Source organism: Tupaia chinensis, unplaced genomic scaffold (genome assembly GCF_000334495.1).
Source record: "Tupaia chinensis unplaced genomic scaffold, TupChi_1.0 Scaffold000414_1, whole genome shotgun sequence".
NCBI classification, from domain to species: Eukaryota; Metazoa; Chordata; class Mammalia; order Scandentia; family Tupaiidae; genus Tupaia; species Tupaia belangeri.
Genome location: NW_006159919.1, coordinates 1 through 20,720, shown reverse-complemented (window position 1 = coordinate 20,720; position 20,720 = coordinate 1). Strand labels below are relative to the sequence as shown.

The following is a 20,720-nucleotide window of genomic DNA, read 5'->3' as shown; positions in this document are numbered from 1 at the left end:
CACAAATTACAACATGTAGGATGAGAATTATAAAGAGAATCACAGAGATTGAAAATGGTTTCAAGGTCATTGGGTTCATGGTCTTACTTCTGAAGATTATAAACAATCCAAAAAGAAACTTTTATTTTGTTTCTGAGACTATAGAGTAAGAGGGTATCTGAAGATTCTCTTATGATTTTCAATCTTTACAATGTTTATTTCCCAAAGAAATTTAATTTTCAAATGAAGGCCAAGGAAAAATCTTGTTTTAAATAATGTATGGATGCTAGAGACAAAGTGGAAGGAGAGTGTGGGAGGGGAAGAGTGTAGGAAAGGAAATTTGGGGGGGGGGAAGAGAGGTAAGACATTTGTGGAACACAGGTATGGTTTATTATCTGTTGATGAGGATGTGTATAGTATTCTCAACTGGGCTGGACTGAGTGTATATTATGCTGGGTAAAGTCTCTTCACAATCTAAATGATGTATAACAATTGAATGTATAAGTAATAATAAAGAAAAAAATAAAATATGAAATGTCTCTGATTGACCATGTTCATTAAAAGTAGGCATGGATGGAATTAGGGTTTTTAGAATACTGACATTGCAAGTAACTTAAATCTTTTCTTTTTTTTTTTTTTTTTTTTGGTCGATGATTTAAAATATCTTAAAGGTGATTTAATTCTGGGAGTGTTAATAAGAGGTTAGTCAGCAGTTAAATCTCTGGTTCTGGCTTTTGTTAAATTCCGCTGACTTGTAATGATTCATAATTGGTTTGGAAAATGGTACCACAAATCTGCCATAGGGCATTTGGTTATATTTAAATAAAATAAAATAAAATGCTACATCAGTATGAATTGAAATTCTGGAATCTTAGGCAAATATTTCAGGTAGAACTGCAGAACTGCACAATCAGCTCATTTCAAGGAGTGATGGAAACATTTGTTTCCTTCCTATGAGTATTTAAGGAGCGGCTCCTGGGTGCCAGATGCCATTTTCAGTTCTAGGAGTGGGGAAAAGGGACCGACTTTTGTCTGGTGTTCATAATCTGTCAGGCATTGCATTAGGTATATTTTTGCATGGTGTCACATATGAGGGGACTTCATAAATTCTTATAAAAATGAAATTAAAGTACGAGTTTATTTTGATACAAAAAAATTGAAACCTATGCATAGGTTTTTCATAATGTGTATCTTCTATGAACTTTTTAAAGAACCCCCTCCCCCCATATAATCCAAACAAAAAACAAGGGGGTATTACTGTTCCCACTCTATTGATTATTGTAGTTCAGAGAGATTAATGATTTGACCAAGGTCACAGACAGTGAGGCAATGCAAAAGGATTAAGCAGAGACCATCGGTGCAAGCAAAATAAATAAAAAGTTGCATCTTTTGTCATTTGCCAGTAAAGAAATGCACTACATAATTTGCTGAGGGGGACAATACCAAGGTTTTAAGTACTGGTAGAGAGAATTCAAGGTAGTTATACTAATTAGGCACTGGACTCTAGCACTCAGGATAAGATAGAGTGAGTTCTTAGGTCTGTTTGGAGTGGTTAAAACAAGATAGTTCTGGGACATGGAGGTGGGTAGGGGCTGGGCACTCAAAGTTCATGGTCCTTGGAGCTGGACAGTGACACAGAGGACAGAATAGTAAAATGAGATGCTCTTCCATACAGGAGGTTCAGGGTTGTGCCTGGGGAACCACTAAGTACACTGGGCACATAGATGCCTATGATCTGTGCTGGCTGAGGCTAGGGATGGGTCATGGCATCAAGACACTGTCTAGGCGGTTCTGTCTCTCTGTCTATTCATCTCTCTTGCTCAAGGAAGAAATAAATTTATAAAAGAACTGTTTGGGGCCAGCAGATGGCTTAGTGATTAAGGTACTAGACTTCCATATGGCCTACATGGCTGACCACAGTTGAGTCCTAGACCTGGTGGTTTGAAATTCACACTGGGTGAGTGTGCACATGCCCAAAATCCCAAGAAAGGAATGGAGAAGGGATTGAAGCATGACTGTTCTCCTTGGGTGGGGGGGATTGATTTCTCACTTGCTCTGTCTCTGTCTCTTTCTCTCTCTGTCTTTCTGCATGTCTCTGGCAAGTGCAATCACCCTATTATAAAAAAAGAAAAACAAACAAACAAAAAAACTCTTAAAAAAAAAAAAAAAAAGCAAGTCCGTCATCTTTTACCAGGCTTCACTGGAGAACCAGTAATGAAACACAACAGAGATCTGCTCTCTCCTCATTAAGGTCTAGTGGAAATGAAATATTTTCCTTTTATAGTAGCAAAGGCAAATAACTTGACAATTCCCATATAGATAAGATAAACAGTTGTGATGTTTTAAAACTGAATGACTGAGAGAAATAAAAATACTAACATGAAAGTAAAGAACAAAATTCCAAAGTGGAAAAAAAAAGTATTTGGAAAAAAGCTGACTGTGGCACAGACAAGAAACTCTACAGACAGGCACAAAGAGGAGTGGAGGTGGGAGAGGAGTACATTATTATCTCACCCTCTCTAGCTCCTGGCATTAAAATAATTGAATAAAATTGTGATAAGGTGTCAACACATTACCATACAACTGCTGACAAGTGAGTCAAATACCCTCGTATGCGTTATGTAAATCACATTACGACCTGATTTTCTTTTCTAGTGAAATATAGTGATGAGGGCAAGCTCCTCACAGGCAAAATGATGCAAAAAACTAAATAGATCGTAAGGATTGTTAAAGACCCACAAGATAAAAGATTTGCTAAAAGCTTTTCTGGATTGGATCATAAACCCAATAGAGATAAAAACTTGGGGATTTAAAATATACAAAGGATATACATTCTCTCTTCATGTGCATTTTAATCTGTGGATAGTCAGTTTTCTACGTTTAACACAGGGAGGTAGCTGATAGCCCATCAGGGGGAACACATTCATTGTTTCTGCTCCCATGGTTTGCTGTTAAGCTGTCCTAACACAGCTTCTTTTAAAATGCTACGAATGAAGTAAAGGTTCATTCATTCTTTGGTACAAAATGATGGTTTCGTTTCAGAATCTGGGACTGCTCAAATTTTATCACAACTTATTTTTCATTGTAAAATTATGGCCTATTATTTTGAAAGAAATGCAGCAAATATAGAGTTCAATTAGATTTGATTCAACAAATAGTTTCTTACGAGATTCTTGGGTCCCAGACTCAGAGGCTGACTACATAGAGATTTTAGTCTGGTGTCTTCTTTTAAATGGACACACATAAAAATAATGAACCTTATACTTGAACTATTAAAAAATAAGAAAAGTGAAGCTGTAAGCAGCAGAAAAGGAAGTGCTTCTGGAAGAAGCGAGGATATGGAAGCACAGAGCCTTCAGGAATCTGTGAGAGTAACGGAGCTTTCAGAAAGATGATGCATCTCCTGAAATATAAACTATCTTTTTTCTGCTAATGCTTGTCATTTCCTATCTCTTCCAAGCAATTAAGTTACCACACTATACACATGAATACATTTCTGAACCCTTCCAAACATTATCTTTCTGTAAGACAGAAGTATAGCCAACCAAACCCATTTTTAAGTCCACCTTTCAAGTTCTTTCTCCTTACAAAAACACAAAAATGGCACTACTTGGCTAAAAATTAAAATCATTCTATCTTGGTAAGACCAAGTGTTCAATCTCTTGACTTAGTCAAGGACTAGTTTGATCTCAAGGGGATTTCTTGGACTTGTGCTCTTTTCTTTTTAGGCATCCTGCCAGTGTTAATTACAGTGTGAACTGCAAAATGGACAGGCAATGAAAGGAGAAACTGAGTCATTAACTCTCCAAGTCCCATTTCCGACCCCGCTGTGGTAGTGCATGTTGCCGACACACTAGCTCCCACCACAAGGGAGGCTAGATTCCATTCCCACTCCACCCTAATGGCTGATGCAGTAACATGCACCTATAATCCCAGTGACTTAGGAAGATGACGCAGGAGGATCACAACACAGCAAGACTTCATCTTAGGGGAAAACAGTCCCCCTTCCTAAGGGGGTTTGAAATTTAAAATTTAAAATTTAGGATTTAAAATTTTAGTTCCTATGGTCCAGATTGCACGCACAAAAATTTTAATAATTTGGCTACTCAGATTGTTTACATAGATTTTAATTTTATTAGTGTCATTTGCTTGTTCTAAAGCCATTTAATAAACTGTGGCTAAGTACCTAGCCTTGCTTGTCTTATCCAGTAGCACTGGCCAGCTATAGAAAGTAAGACTAAATAAAACATCTATCATATGGCCTTCAGTAGAGTGCCTAAGAATTTCGACTCTCAAGTCACATAGACCTGGACTTGAAAACTAGGCTAAGAGCAATATTTACTTCATACAGTCAACAGGAACACTGTGAGACGCACACACAATGAGAGTCCATGCTGCCTGTCACAGAACAAATGTGCAATGAAGGCTAGCATTTTGATTGTGATCATTTATGAAGACATGAGCAATCTTAAAAGATGAAAGAAAGTTATCAGGGACGTACCAGTTCAATTAACCCTGAGATAGAGCTGCAAACTAAATTAGAGATTCAGGAAGAGGGTTCCATATATTCAGCTAACATTCTAGGAGTGCCTGCCAAGTGCCAGCTGCTGTAGATCTAATGTGACAAGGTCCTGCATTCACAGAACTTAAGGCCAGGATCTGGACTGGAGGCCTGGGACCAACAGTTGGTGGCTATGTCGCTGGATTCCCATGTAGTCGACCGTAGTTTGAGTCCCAGACCCGGTGGCTTAAACTCATGCCAGGCACATGTATGTGCATGCCCAAGATCCCAAGAGGAGAATGGAGGAGAGGGGCCATCCTCCCAGGGGTTGATTTCTCACTTTCCGTCTCTCTGTCTCTGTCTTTCTGGTGAGCACACACACCTGACAGCAAAAATCTCTCAAAATAAAAGGTCTGGATGTAGAAGCTCAAAATAGAGGGAGGCATGAGATACTGTGGACTGCAGACCAGTCTTGACTGGGATCCCAGGACAAGACATCTTGACACGAATCTGATGGTTAAATATAATAACTACAAAAGTAAAGATATGGATTAAGCCAAGAAAGTATGAAATAACATGGTACAGGTATAAAGGACAGGCAATTAGATCTTAAAGCAGTGTTCATTGCAAAATGGACAGGCAATGAAAGGAGAAACTGAGTCGTTAACTCTCCAAGTCCCCATTTCCAACCCCGCTGTGGTAGTGCACGTTGCCAACACACTAGCTCCCACCACAAGGGAGGCCTAGATTCCATTCCCACTTCACCCTAATGGCTGACGTAATGACATGCACCTGTAAGCCCAGTGATTTAGGAAGATGAAGCAGGAGGCTCATGACACAGCAAGACTCCATCTTAGGAGAAAACAGTCCCCCTTCCTAAAAGCCAAATCCCAGCTCATAAGAACTGTGGGTCCTTACTCCATCTCAGGCACATGAACTCTGCTGGATGGTGTTTTCTGTGTCATGGAGACTCAAGGGGTCTCATCCACTTAAGTACTGAGACTAGTTTCCACAATCGCTTAAGAAATAAATTTCATTAAATCAGTTGACACAAAGCAATTACATTCAGATTGTCTGGGCTCTGAAAACCTAGGCCACTAAAATAAGCTCCTATCAGGCTCCCTTTATCCTGAAATTATCTGTGGTTCCTTACATGAGAAAGTGATGGGCTCTGATTAGGGAAACTTCAGTGTTTTGGAGAGTACCAGAAACTGCGCCGGTCTGGGGGAACCATACACACTACTTCCCATACAGTATCTAATTTTCAGAGCTGTTGCCGCCGTGTCCCTCATCTCCAGAGACACACTTCTCTCTGGCATGTCTGGATTGCTTAGACCAACGTAACCTATTCTGAGTGGGGTTCAAACTGTACTCATGGAATCTCTCAGGAGATTCTCTAAATTCAAGTACCTAACTCTGGTTGGGGCAGAGATCTCAATTGGTCTCCAAAACTATTCTTCTTTCTAGGCACACAACGAGGGGATAGTTCCCAGGGAAATGGGAATAGAATAGGTGTGTGTACTTCCAGGCCTGACTCATAACAATCTCTCATCACCCTCCATATCCGTCACCATCCAATGGTTCCGTGTATGTATCTCTAGGGTGGCCTTGAGAACCACAAGTAGATGAGGCTTTGGCACTCTGGATCCTTGAATGACTATGCAGTGTAGAGCAGACCTACATGCCCACGACCTGAAACAATTTCTGTTAAGTAAGCAAGAACTACATTTCAAGTGGTCTTAGGTCAGTGACATTTTAGAATTTATTATAGCAGCTAATCTTTTTTAACTAATACATTAGACTAAATGTATTTGTGTGATTAATGCCCTTGCAAATCTCCTTTCCTTTCCTTCCTTCCTTTCTCTTTCTTTCCTTCTTTCTTCTTCTTTCTTTATTTTTCCTTTTCTTTCTTTCTTTTCATTTTTAAGCTTTTGGCACAGGGCCATGTGCTTGCCAAAGAGACAGTAAGAGACAATGAGAGAAAAAAGTGAGAAATCACCCCCGCCCCCACCTGGGCAGAAAACCACACTGCAATCTCTTCTCTTCCATTCTCATCCTGGGATTTGGGGCACACACACACATGGCCAACATGTTTCAAGCTGCCAGGTCTGGGACTCAAACCACGGTTAACCATGTGGGAGTCTATACTCTTAAGCACTATGCCACCTGTCAGCCCCTTTCTTGGTTTCTTTTTTTCTTTTTTTTTTTTGGAGAGATTTTCACTATAGGGCACGTGTGCTCGCCAGACAGACAGAGAGACATAGAGACAGAAAGCAAGAAATCACCCCCCAGGGGGGATGGTCACGCCGCAATCCCTTCTCCTCCATTCTCCTCTCGGGATCTTGGGGACGCCCGCACACGCGCCCAGCATGCGTTTTAAGCCACCGGGTCCGGGACATGAACCAGCGACATAGCCATTATGCTAACTGCTGGTTCCCAGCCCCTTTCTTTTTTAAAACTGGTACTTTAGTAGAAACTTTCCCATGGTTTCAGAACACTACAGAACCTCCTCCTCATGGAAAAAATGTTTTTGTTCATTCAAAGCCTAATGCATATTACATACATTAACCAAAATCTGCAAAAAAAAAAAATCTATAAAGCACAGGGTGATAACATAAACCAACAATGCCAGTTGGATACCAAAAAACAACGAAAATAAACAACAAAATATAAACAGAAACAAGAGAAAAAAGGAAAAAAAAATTACCGGAACATGCTTACCCTGCTTAAAGAGGGAAGATTCTATTTAGTGTCCAATAATTATTGTCAGGCCAGAATACAGCCTGCTTTTAGATACTTCCATTCTTTTTTGAAAAGATTGGGAAACAAGAATTTGATGTGAATTCCATGAGCTATGGATGAACAGACCACCCGTGTATGAACCGTCATTTCTTATTTATTTGCATGTTCATTATTTATTTATATTTCCCAAAGGGTGTTTGCACGGTCAGAGAGAAAGAGAGAAAGAGAGACAATGAGAACATATACCCCATGGGGGATGGTCACATCCCAATCCTTTCTCCTCCATTTCTCCCCATTTTCAGGATTTTGAACATGCACGCACATGTGGCTGGTGTACTTTTTTAAGCCACTAGTGTGGAACTCAAACCACACAGTTGGCCATATGGGGTCTAGCTGCCTTAACCACCACACCACTGGTTGGCCCTGAAGTGTTACTTTAAAGTGGCACAGGATCAATCTTTCAGACACATTCCCCAAACTACTAGGGTTGGTACTGGTATTAGGTAATTATTTTTTCCCTAACTTATTCATTTATTTTAACTGATAGAAGGCACATGCAATTTCCAAAGACAGAAAGAAGGACAGAGAGAGAAAGCACCTCCCAATGGAACGTGGTCACACTATGATCCCTTCCCCTCCATTTCTCCATCCTGTCAACATTTGGAGCACGTATGCACATGTACATGGAATGTATTTCAAGCTGCCAGGGCTAGGAGTCAAACCATAGTTGGCCATGTGGGATCCGGCTCCCTGGACCACTAGGCTATGGGGTCAGTCCCATAAGCTACTTTCTTGGAAAGGTCGGATGGCAAAGAAACTAGCCCTTTATGTGCCTTTAAAATTTAAGGACCCAAATTTGGGAATTCAGAGTCCTGTCAGTCTTGAGATGTGAAACCTACAGCATTCTCTGAACTCCAGAGGTTCTGGGTCTTCTGTAAGGGGACAGAGAGAAGAAATGGAACCAATGGACAGTTCCCCTGCAGCAGCTGTGGGCAGGAGAGCACAGGCCTCGGAGACATGGGTAAAGAATCTAAGTGTCAGCAAGAGAAAACCGGTGTGGCTCTTTACGCAGCCACATGGTCTGTCTGTCATGGCCTGTTCTAGTCAGCCTCAGCTCTGATCTCTAATTTACTGTCAACTCCACCCTGCTTCCTTACTGCTGGTATTGCTCCCTTGAGCCACTTCTCCAGGCCCAAAGGCTCCCAGAGTCTATTGAGTATCATTTGAAACCTCCCAAGATGAGCAGCAGCCCCTTCTTTCACAGATGGGGAGTTCCCACAGCAGCCCAAGGCCCTGCGTGTGGTAAATTTTCCAAGTCAAATTCTGAGAGCAGAGGAAGCTGCTGGGTGTCCCAGAGCATGCTTCAAGGATAAGACAGCTGTCTGATAAATTCAAATGACATGCTGAAAGACAAGGTTTAATTGATTGGTTGAGCAGGAGCTTTGCTCAGCATGGTATAAGGTATGGTAAGCACATCATCTCCTCTGGACTCAGGTGGACACGATTATTTTTTGCAGACTGATTAATCCCTACTTGCTATTTCCTAGCATGTATGCCTACATCGTGTAGTGGCAGGAGGAAAGTCAAAAGCAATAACATATACAAAGTACGCAGTTCTGTGCGTAACCCACAGGTACACCCAACAATAGTTTGTATTTATTTATTTTCGGTCTTTGCCATAGGGCATATTTGCTCGCTAGAGAGAGACAGAGAGAGGAAAAGTGAGAAATCATCCCTCGCATTCCACAACTCCTTCTCCTCCATTCTTCATTCGGGATTTTGGGAACGCACACACATGCCCAGTATGAATTTCAAGTCTCCAGGCGTGGAACTTGAATCGCACACATGTGCCCAGTATGAGTTTCAAGTCTCCAGGCGTGGAACTTGAATCATGGTTGGCCATATGGAAGTTCAGCACCTTAACCATCACATCATCTGTTGGCCCCAAACAATAGTTCTTGCTATTATTATAGAAATTAAAGGAACATAATGGCAAATGAGTCAAATAAAAGGTTGTTTCGAGTGAGCACCAGTGCATGTTGTAAATGTAATACATACTCCATAAATGTTTGTTTAATATAAGAATAATCATAATTAAGTCTAAGCCTGTAAGAGCAGGAAGCTAACAGGTTCTGCTTCCTACCCTGAGGCCCTGGCTATATTATACATTTACTCCGATTTTATTTGTGATGCCGATAATGGAAGGAAATAGATACTGAAAACGATATACAGTATCTACAACCAGTTCCACTGGCCAAAAGGGCACTGAAGGACATTTGCTAATGAGGATAATTAAACATGCCTTGATAACCAGCAAAAGCCCTGCTGATTAGAGCAGTGAAGCAGATAAAAGAAGAAACCTCACCCTCTGAAAAGAGATTGGACAGTCTACTAAAAGTGTCTGTCCACCAGCCAGCAGCCCTGCGTGGAGATAACACTTCTGTCAGAACACATCTAATCCCGGTTTCAAATATGGACCCAACATAGTCTCCTGAACAGGAACACAATATCCACAGCCCTGACAACAGTCTACTGTACATGAGACAGGAAAATGACAGTCAGATGTGTTTTTCTTTTTTTCTTTTCTTTCTTTTTTTTTTTTTTTTTAGGCTCCTTGGAGTTAGTTAAAGATTAGGAACCTGTACCTAGACAGACAGAATTTAGATAGAGATGCCAGCCCAAAGCAGGGAAGATAAGGACTACTTTTGTAAAGGATTATTTTGCTTTGTTTTCTTTCTAATCAGCCAGATCCTGGTAAGAAGGATACTTTGTTTTGGCAGGAAGAATAGGAATCTTGGCTGAGGTAACTTCAAGCTAATCTCCAGACGGCTGCCACCAACCTGCGCTTACTGTAACCACAGTCATTATCTGGCATGTACCAACTACCTACTCTGACTTCTGAGACTTACCCAACCTTTAAAACTGGGAAAACAAAACATAGCTGAGCCTTAGAACAGCATACTATCCAGCATGGCAAAAATAATTCTTGAAGTCCCACTGAGAAATCAAGCAGACCATACCAGTGCTTGATTATCAAAAGCCACGTCCATTTACTGTGGCATAGTCCCCATCCACATCTCAGGGTAGTGCACATGCTCCATTAAATATCAGCCATTTATAATAAAAATCGACTAAGACTTGTCTAGAGGGTAGCACGGCACCATTTCCAAGACCCATTGTTGCAAAGACAGTATCTTCTAAAAACCTAATAAAAAATTATGAATCATGTTATGTTGCCAAAAAGGCTTAATGCACACTTCAAAGACGCAGAATTCCTAACAAGTGCATTATGGAAAATAGAATGCAGTGTATTTCACAAAGCTGAACTTCTCAGGAACTGCCAACAATTTTTTTTCCCTTATGATTTAAAGCAATAATATCTATTTAGAAAATGAAGTACTTGGATTAAATACAGCTGCAAAAGAAGATCATTAAATGAATAGCTTCAGTTGGATGTAATGGTGCATGCCTTTGTAATCCTAGTCACTTGGGAGACTAAGGCAGGAGGACTGTGAGTTTGAGGGTAACCTAGGCAATATAGCAAAATCATGTCTCTAAAAATAGTAAGTAAAGAGGTTCCTTCCTTTTCTTAAGGAAACTAAAAACTTAGAATCACCAAATTATCTCAAAAAAAAAAAAAAGAAACCTTGAAGAATATTGTCAAGAGGCCTTACTCTACTAGACATGAAGACATTAGAAAGCTACAGTAGTTAAAACAACATACTCTCAGAACAGACAGACAGAACAAGCACAGCCTAGAACACCAAGATGCTAACCTACTGAATCACACTTATTTAATCACCCGCTTATGACTATGAACCACTGTGATACCGTGATAAAGGTTTATCTGTTCGGTAAGTGACAGTAGACAAATAACTCATACTTAATATATAAGAACCTTCTACAAATCACTGAGAGAAAGATAATCCAGTATAAAAGTAGACAAACAGCGTGAACAGCAACTTTGTGAAAGAAGATAACAAAATGGTAAATAAGTCAGCAGAAATATCCCAATTAAACCATAATGAGACATATATCATCAAAGTGGCTAAAGTTTAAAAAGACTGAAAAAAACCCATGTGCTAGTAAGTGTGAACATGTCAGTAATTAGAACTTTCATATACCACTTAGGAAGAGGAGGTGTAACCCAGGCAATTATTTTGCAAAATTATCAGAACTGTACTAAATCTGTACATTTGCACCCTTTAGGTGTAGAAATTAAACTCCTCTACACACACCAACATAAATGCACCAAAACATATGTGCAAGCACGTTCATAGTAGTTTTATTCATCGTAATCCAACTGGATAAACTGAAATGCCCAAATTCAGTAGAATGAATAAATAAAATGTAGTGAATTCTTACAACAGAATACTATTCAGCAATGACAAAAATGAACTACTTCTCTATACAGGATGGAGAGATCTCAGTGTATAATGCTAAACATGGGCAGTAACACACACAAAGTGCTTACTGTATGTCATCCACTTCCATAGAATTAAAAAAGACGTAAACCTAATTTACAGTGATAGAGATAAAAAGTAATAGTTACTCTCTGTAGAAAATGTATGTCCTGATGGAGATTATAAGGGACAGTTTAGGTACTGGAAATGTTCTTTGTTGATATGAGTGGTGGCTACACTCTTAAACCCGAGGGAAGTTTCTGCTTATGGTTGAAATACAGAAAGTCATGAATCTATTATTCATACTCTCATCACCAAGAAAAAACCTGAAAAGTTACCAAATCACAGTTTTTGGAAACTATAACAGCTGAGAAGATAATGAGGCCTAACTGAATGAAAATAAAGACATAGATAAGCTCTTTCCAGGAAAAAGAAGACTCATAGCTGCTTTTGCTCCAGAAAAGAATTAAGAGGGGGAAGAAAGGAATTGCCATTACAAGGCATAAGGAGAAATCACCCAAACTTTGAAGGAAACTTTAGTAATCAGGTGTGGACAGGCTTGATGGAATCACAGCTTGAATAGGTCTGTACATACTGCCAATCTGTTTCCTATGGGCCTTTACCAGGTACACAAGAGGGCACCCCAAAGGTTGGTGCAAGGATGAAGTCTTGACTTACAGATTTCAAAGAATGGACAGGGGTGTTAAATGAGACACAAAATGCCCTTAGGGTTTGGAGGATAGAGATAGTCCTGATGGAAGTGAAGGGAGTGGCCTGGGGGTAGGAAGAAGTGAGTGGATTTCATGAACTGCTTCAGGAGTAGAGAAGACAGAACTGTTGTTGCAACATTCCTGTGTCACATATTTTACGTTAAAATTAGAAGGAATGAAAAAATCCAAAGTGTAATTTTATAATAATTTTTGACAGTGAGAACTGTGCATGGAAATTGTGATGGAGGATAAAAGACAAGTAAAGGCTTTTGATTTGGACTAAAATGCCATCAAAAAATCAAGAGGCTACATAGTGAGATCAGGGCCAAATAAAAAAATCAGACCACAGCACAGAGAAAGCTCCACCCGAGTCCTTGAACTAGTGGAGAAGTGGGTAGGAAACAACACTTTCATGCCAAAGAGTAACTGGGAGCAAAGAAAATTTCAGAGATGAGGAAAAGAGGTTCAGGATTTATGATCATGATTTTAATAAAGCTTGTAGCACGGATGTTCTATCACATGATCTCAAGCATTAATGCAAGTGGATAAAGTCCTTAAATGAAATAAGACTTTCCTAAAATAAGTATAATAAGAAAATCTTATTAAACAATTGTTTTTTAAAAAAGTTTAGAGATTTCTTACATGAGCAAGTGAGAGAGACAGTAGGGAGAGAGAGGTAGATACAGCACACTCAGTGGGGTCTTGACACTGTGACCATCCACAGTCTTTAGCCAGCCCCAGATCATGAGCAAGGGTGTGACCGGCATACTCAAAGCACTGAGTTTTACCACTGAAAGACTAAATAATTTTTGAAAGGGCTGGCCCACTGGGAGAGGTAGAAAAAGATTGAGATCAGATGACATTAAATGCCCCAGTCCAGATCCATAGATGCCAATAACTATTTTGTGTTTTTTTGTCTCTGGGTTTCCAATTCTCTATAGTATCCAGTTATTACCGGTGGTCTTCCAGTTACTAATAATTCTACAGAAGGTTGTTTGAGTTGGGCTTAAATTGATGCCTTGAAAATTATGCAAAAGGACATGAAAAATGAAATACCGGAAGTAGAAGATTTATGAGAGAATGTGATCAATATACATTTGTTGATCTTGAACACAGCCTAGGAAACTGAAAGGATAGATTAATTAAGGATTAAGCAAAACATGAATTTGAATATTCAAAGACATTTCAAGCAAGAAACCCTGGGGTATATTTATAGAATCACTTTAATTAGTCAGTATTCACAACAGCCTTATACACTTGAGTCAAGTTTTCAACATATTTTCAATATGCATCTCTTCTAAATGAAAGAGTTGAGATATTGTGAACTAAGCACAGAGCTTGGAATCAGAAGACATAGGCTGAAGTCCTTACTCTGACAGTTACAAACTCTGAGAGCAAATTACACAACTTTTCTAAAAACACAAAATAGAAAACTCTACCAGCACACACAAAGATTAAACAGAGGCCAGCAGGGGGTTGTGGCAGTTCAAGTGCTGGACTTTCACATAGCCCCTCATGGTTCGAGTCCCAGACATGTGGTTAAAAATCATGCTCAAATCCAGAAAGGGATAGAGGAGAATGGATTGTGGTATGGCCATCCCCTCTGGGGGTTGATTTCTCACTTTCCCTCTTGCTGGCTCTTTCTCTAGCAAGCACACATGACCTATGGCAAAAAGCTAAAGCAAAACAAAACAAAAAGATAAACATTACTGGAGTTGAATGTATTTTGTAAAATAGAAAGTAACATTATTTCCTGAAAGGAGTGAAAAATGAGAAAAAGTTCATGAAAATTTGTTTTTATTCAAGTTAACAGCTTTCAATATGTCCCATAGGAACTGAAGACAGTACAGTTTAATTTACTGACAATGATAAAAAAAAAACCCCAAGACTTCTGGGTTCTTTATCAGACCATTAGTAAGTAGAAATAATGTAACTATCACATGTATCTAAGAAATACCTGTCAGAGCTATTTCTTGTGGATTAAATTAATATCTTTCAGATGATTTCAACAAGAACCACTTCAGAGTAGTTAGTTTAGGCTGTGATGCCAGACAGACTTCAAATCCTGCATTTAATACTTCCTAAGAATGTAACTGTGTGTGTGTGTGTGTGTGTGTGTGTGTGTGTGTGTGTTTAAAGATAAAGTCTCGCTGAGTCATGATCCTCCTCTGCCTCAGCTTCCCTGAGTCACTGGGATTACAGGAGCACACCACCATCCAAGGTCTTTAGGTTGAACCGGTAATCGAATCCTGCCCTCTCACTGCTCTCAGACTGTGAGGCCCAGCATCTTAGCCCCACACATGCTGTGGCCAGGTCCCTTGGTATCTGACTTTGTAAAACCTGATAATCCTTAGGTGTGATTTTCTATCAAAAAAAAAAGGGGGGGGGGACATATTTACACTACTAACATCAAAGACTTAAGAGATGGCATTTAATTTACTTAGCAAAACGCCTCACTTGTACTACATACCTTCAAATGTTAGCTATTGCTGTTGAGCTGACAGAAATCTCAGTTTTCATATACTAGTCTTTCCCATCCGTACCAGGGATGGTGTTCCTTATGTTCACAGTGATAGGAAAGTTCACGTTATTTAACAGTAGAAGGGAATGTCCACATCTATTGAAAAGCCAGTATGAGCCAAACACCATAAGAGAAGCTACGGATAAAAGCTTGAACTAGGTGTTTTCTTTAACTGCAAATTCCTCAGTAATTTAAGGCCCTTGGGGGCAGATTTTGTTGGCTCTGCTCATCTATTTGTCATCAAGGGTTAAAAACGACAGGAATATTTCATTTGTTAAATGTTTATGGAATTAATAGTCTTAGAGCTTCTTATATCCTACATATAAATAACTAGTTATATTTTAGATCTGCAATAAAGAAAAAGTATAAACAAAATAGGTTTTTTAAAGATTTATTCAATTTTACTCATTATCGGTATTATTTTTTAATTTGCTATAAGGCATGTGTCTTTCCCAGAGACAGAGAGATGAAGAAAGCGAGAGAGAAGGGAGAGTGAGTGAGCAAGCAAGTTGACGGGGGCCAGGACTCGAACCATGGCTGACCATACCACCTGCTGGCCCCAACGGTACTAATAAGTTATTTTTATTTGGGGCCAGGACTCGAACCATGGTTGACCATATCACCTGCTGGCCCCAATGATACTAATAAGTTATTTTTATTAGTACAAATATAACTGAAATTAGATTTAAATCTTAGGGACAATGTTAATGATTTTCCTGCAAAATAAATACAATGATATTTGGTACTTTGGAGAAAAATCTAGAAATGTGCAGCACACACAGGAAAGAATTCACCAAAAGACTGATAAAGGGGTAACAGAAAGAAAACCTGATACCATTTTCTTATTGCATGTTCTAATACGTTTCCCACTATTTAATTTTCCATTTGAAGATTTACACTATGACTCACCTGGTCTTCTTCTCCTCCACCTTCTTCATCATATTTTAAAATATTATCTCTTACATCATCTTCTGGATCAATTAAAAGTTGTTTGGCTTGGCGTTCTTTGTCCCGGCGTTTCATCCACACCACAAACATCAGAACGAGGACTAGGGAGGAAAAAGGAAAAATACAGAACATGTCATTTTTTTTTAAGCACAACCTATCTACTCACAGTATCAACACTAAATCTTAGATTGGTTCAAGGCTTGTACTTGTCACTCTAGTATCTATTTCTATCAAATTAAAAAAAATGCAAGATAAAGGGGGCCTAAGCACTGGGTTTAGAATAGAAGACTTTGGTTCTTGTCCCCCGTACCCACTGAACTCACTGGATAAACATCTCTGTCCTCAGCTTCATCATCTATCTACATGTGAGAACAATAACATTTCCTGTCTTTATTTTGACTTGCTGTGGGGTACATCGCCTTAATAGAATGTAAACTCTAAAATCAAAATTGCATGTAAGTTAGGTTGTTACAGACTGTTTTAATGAGGGTGGTCAGACATTGTTATCTCCCAAATACACAGAGAAATAGCACTTTTCCAAGAGAATGGTGCTTGCCTAGATACCTGACTCAGGTAATAGATTGAAATTGGATCAGAAATCGGATCCTGAAGGTTTGTTTTGTTTTGTTTTTGACTCACTGAGACTGGTGTTTTTCTGCAGCACTATTCTGCATTTCCTTCGATGTCAAACTCCATGTTTCAACTCAGAAAGCTAGGGGATTAGTTTGAGCACTGAAATAAAATTAGACTTTTGTGCTTTACACTTTTGTGCCAGGTCTAGAATCATACATTTTCTAGAGAGCTGATGTTAAAAATCAGCACTGATTCATTTTCCTTCAAAATGCCATAGTTACTTCTTCATGCCATAACCCATCCTGCCTAGGTATTTCTTGGCAACATTGACAACAATGCCACATTTCAGTTGAAATCGAAACATATCCCTAAGTGCATATCTAGGGACAAACTGTGTCTAAAATCTGGGGGTATCAGTTTACATCTTGAAGCAAAAGATTTAATGACTCCTATTTGAGCACATTTTTATTATTGGCCATAAAAGTAAATATCCTCCTTTTAAAGCCAGATACATGATCTCATTTGCCATTGTTCCAGGGCTAAATCTAGCAAGTGGATTATTAGTATAGCATGCAGGTTTCAAATTATAGGCAAAGTAGTCTCCACACAGGAAGTAAAAAATGCTCAGGCTTCTATAGTAATTGCTTAGAATAAAGGGACAGAATTCTAAATTACCAGAACACTTGTAAATGGAGAAAACATAAAAGAAATGGCCAACATTTTCAAGAAAGTGATTGGTGCATAGCATGATTGCACAATAAACTAAGTCCTGCTGCTATTCCACAATAAAACACAGAGCCCAGGCAATTTATTCTTTTAACCTGCATGCTTAGAAGTGGTTTCTAAAGTACTTTCCAGTGGTTAATTTCTTGCATTCCACTGAACCAAAGATTGCAAAGTATCCTAAAAAGGAGCAATTCCTTAATCTACACTTACTCTAAAGACAGACAATTTATTGAACTGTGTAATCATTTCCATTATCAAACGTGCTGTATGTGAAGTACAGTCTTTTACTATTTTACCCAGCCCTTCAGAAACAAATATCTTGATGCTCGCATGACTGAAGCAGGTTGCTGACTGCGCTTTATATGAAGGAAAGTGAAGGAAAGCAATATACTCATTTTCCCAAATCATCAACTACGTGCCATAAATTCACACTCGAATCGTAAGGTAAGTGCTCAAGCTTAGGACTATTTAACATTATTTTACGGAAAGGGTTTGCTATACTTCCGCAAGCCATCAGCATTAGAAGATGGGGAAAAGGCAAGGAAGAGAATTGCTGGCCAGGCTTGTTGCAAATGTGTACGTGCTGGAAACAGTGGTCCGGGTGTTTTCATTCTGAAGTGGACTTGACTGTCCAGCCTACGATTGGCAAGAAAATACTCAGAGGTCAAAGGGAGTTGTCCGATTACTTTGCAAAACAACAGCCACAAGTTACTTTGCTGAACTTCCTAGAAGCAAAAGGAATTAAGACCTAAGGGACAAAGTACTTACTGAGCAGGATGATGATGCAGAGAAGGATGGCAATGATGGCACCCGTGCCGAGCCCCGCACCCACAATCCTGTCCACATCTGTGCAGTCCCCATTGGAGTCACACTGGCAAACTTTCACACGCAGGATGGAAATATTTGACTTGGGAGGATTACCCGAATCCGTGATAATGATGGGAACCTCATAGATACCAGCTTCAAGAAATTTTATCTTTAAATTAAGCTGAGCAAAATCACCTATACAAAAAAGAGAGAGAAATGCAGTTTGGCAGTCACTACTTAATGTGATAAAATATGTATATATATCTATCTATCTATACACACACACACACACACACACACACACACACACACACACACAGCATTTTCCAGAATATATTTACTACCTAACTGTACACATGAAATGGATTGTGACTATGCTCCATTGTGAAGGCTTTCGGGGTTTTTTTTGTCTTTAAGAACTTTCACTTTCTTATTTAAACTTTAAGTAGCTTTTAAAATATATTTAATGAGAAGTTTATGAAGCACATAAAAATTAACTTTTCATATCAGGATTCAAAACCTCTCAACTGCACATATATTCACATAATTAACCTATTCTTACCATTAAGCCGAGTGATGGTCCAATTTCTCTTAATAGTCACTGGAGATAAAGGAAGATCAAAAGCAAACGGCCCAGCATTTGGATCAATGTCATAATCAAGTGCGGTGATGTTAATTGAATTGGGGTCTGGAGTTTCACAGGTCTCTGCCTCTTGAGGTAACACTTGAGGGGCATTGTCATTGATATCAAGTAAATAGATCTGCAGTGTTCCTGTTCCACTCATAGGAGGAATTCCTTAAAAGGAGAAAAACCACAAATGGATGCTGAACAATTCTCTCTGATGAGCTATATGGTGCAATTCTCAAAATTTTTACTCTTCTTGCTCTTATAATTGTGTAACTTCGGAAACATCTAGAAGCCACAGCATCTAGGAGACTGTTTTCAGAACTAGGGCCCCTCTTGTAACCCTCCTAAGATGACTCTGAGCGGTCACTGCTGCTCTGTAATAGCTGAACATGACAATGTATGCTCCTGCTCAAGGGTCCTCAGCCTTCCCTGCCCTCACAGTCCATTACTCAGGGGCTGTGCATACCAAGCTCCTCCAGGCACTGTGGGGATTTGGAGAAGCAGATGCAGGGTTCGTGATCCTGCAGATTCTACTCTTTTGATGGAGAAAGAAGATGTGTGCATGAAATAATTTTAGAATGCTGTTAAAGCTCAATCCCAACCATGACCTTTTGAGTCTACAGAGATGTAAAACAGAACCATCACTCTCATCTCAAGGAACATCACCATGAAGAACAGAAATGACACTTATAGATCAACCAAATACCCGTCTGAGGAAGCACCAGGTTGTTCTTTGTACATTACTTCGTTGTAATCCTGCGAACAGGTTTAAACAAATGAGAAACCTAGGGTCTCCATAAACTGCCCAGGCTACAAACTCTTAAAAAGGGGTAGAACTGTTACTAAAGATTGGCCTGCCTGACCCGAACCCCATCATTCTCTTTCCACTATGAAAAATTTTCTTTACCACCTGTGTGTAATTTTGTCAGATGACTTGGCTTCTGCTATACTATAAATGTTTATACATATATGTATAATATGTGATATATATACATATATACACACACATACATACACATAAATACATACATATGTATGTATTTATGTGTATGTATGTGTGTGTATATATGTATATATATCACATATTATACATATATGTATAATATGTGATATATATACATATATACACACACATACATACACATAAATACATACATATGTATGTATAATAATGCTCCAGAAACATAAATGATCTGCCCAAGGTCATGCAACTGGGAAGGTGTGTACAGAAATGGGGCTCCAAATCCTGCCTGTGATTTAAAGTCAAGTGTATTTGCAAAACATCAACAGGTAAATAGATGAAGCAGCTCCCTTCTCTCTCAGATCAAATACCCTTTCAGTTAGACAATAATCGACCTTAGTGAATGAAAAATGTGGATGTACCCCACGACCAACATACATCCATATAATTTTATGGCTCTTTAAATCTCAACATAATTGTTTAAGATATTCACTTGAACCGTTCCACTGTAAAGAAAAATTACTGTCTATTTATGCCGAGAAGGCACAGAACAGACTCAAATGCTATGCTTTGATGTGTGATGGTGGGGGCTGCTCCTACAAAATTTCAAATCTAAACATTTACACATTCAGTCCTGCAGTAGAAAGGATAAGAAATATTGCTGTGGCCCTGTCAACACAGATTTACACTAGATAGTAATCTCACAGAATCTTATTATACAGGATTTGAAAAGGCTCATTGAAAGTGTTCTTATCAGAAGTGTTGATAGGCAATCCTCTTCAAACTGCACATCTTGACTACCAAATTGAAGCCTGCTATTTTTATTAAATGCTAGCTTTCATAGTCTAACACTACAAATATTTTACAATATGGTTGTGTGTGATTCAGTTTTGAAGTTTTTGGGTTGTTGGAAAAGTCATGATACATTTTTGCATAGAAAAACATAGAAAAAATGTCATGACTTTTCTGACAGTCCAATATTAACACAACAGAAACATTTATTCAAGTGGTTAGCTTGTGCCAGGCACTGTTTTACATGTTTTATGTATAGAAGCCATTTTATCTTCCCCCAAATACTAGAAGTTACGTACTGATATCACTGTGTCTATTTAACAACAGAAACAAAGAAAAAATAAAATGAACAGTTTTTTGTGTTTCTTTTTTTTTGAGAACTTTTTTGTTCACATGTGGTCACTAGAAAGACAGAGAAAGACAGAGAGA

General features: G+C 38.9%; 1 protein-coding gene across 1 annotated transcript in view; it reads right to left on the bottom strand.

The window, feature by feature from the left end:
- Nucleotides 1-18,706, bottom strand: part of CDH2 (cadherin 2) — a gene marked incomplete at its 5' end in the record, with an annotated part of 37,875 nt that extends 19,169 nt beyond the window's left edge. The window contains 3 exon segments of the mRNA XM_006154525.3: nucleotides 15,766-15,905; nucleotides 17,872-18,105; nucleotides 18,473-18,706. Of these exon segments, the coding sequence (XP_006154587.2) occupies nucleotides 15,766-15,905; nucleotides 17,872-18,105; nucleotides 18,473-18,706 (608 nt within the window).
- Nucleotides 18,707-20,720: the final 2,014 nt, after the last annotated feature.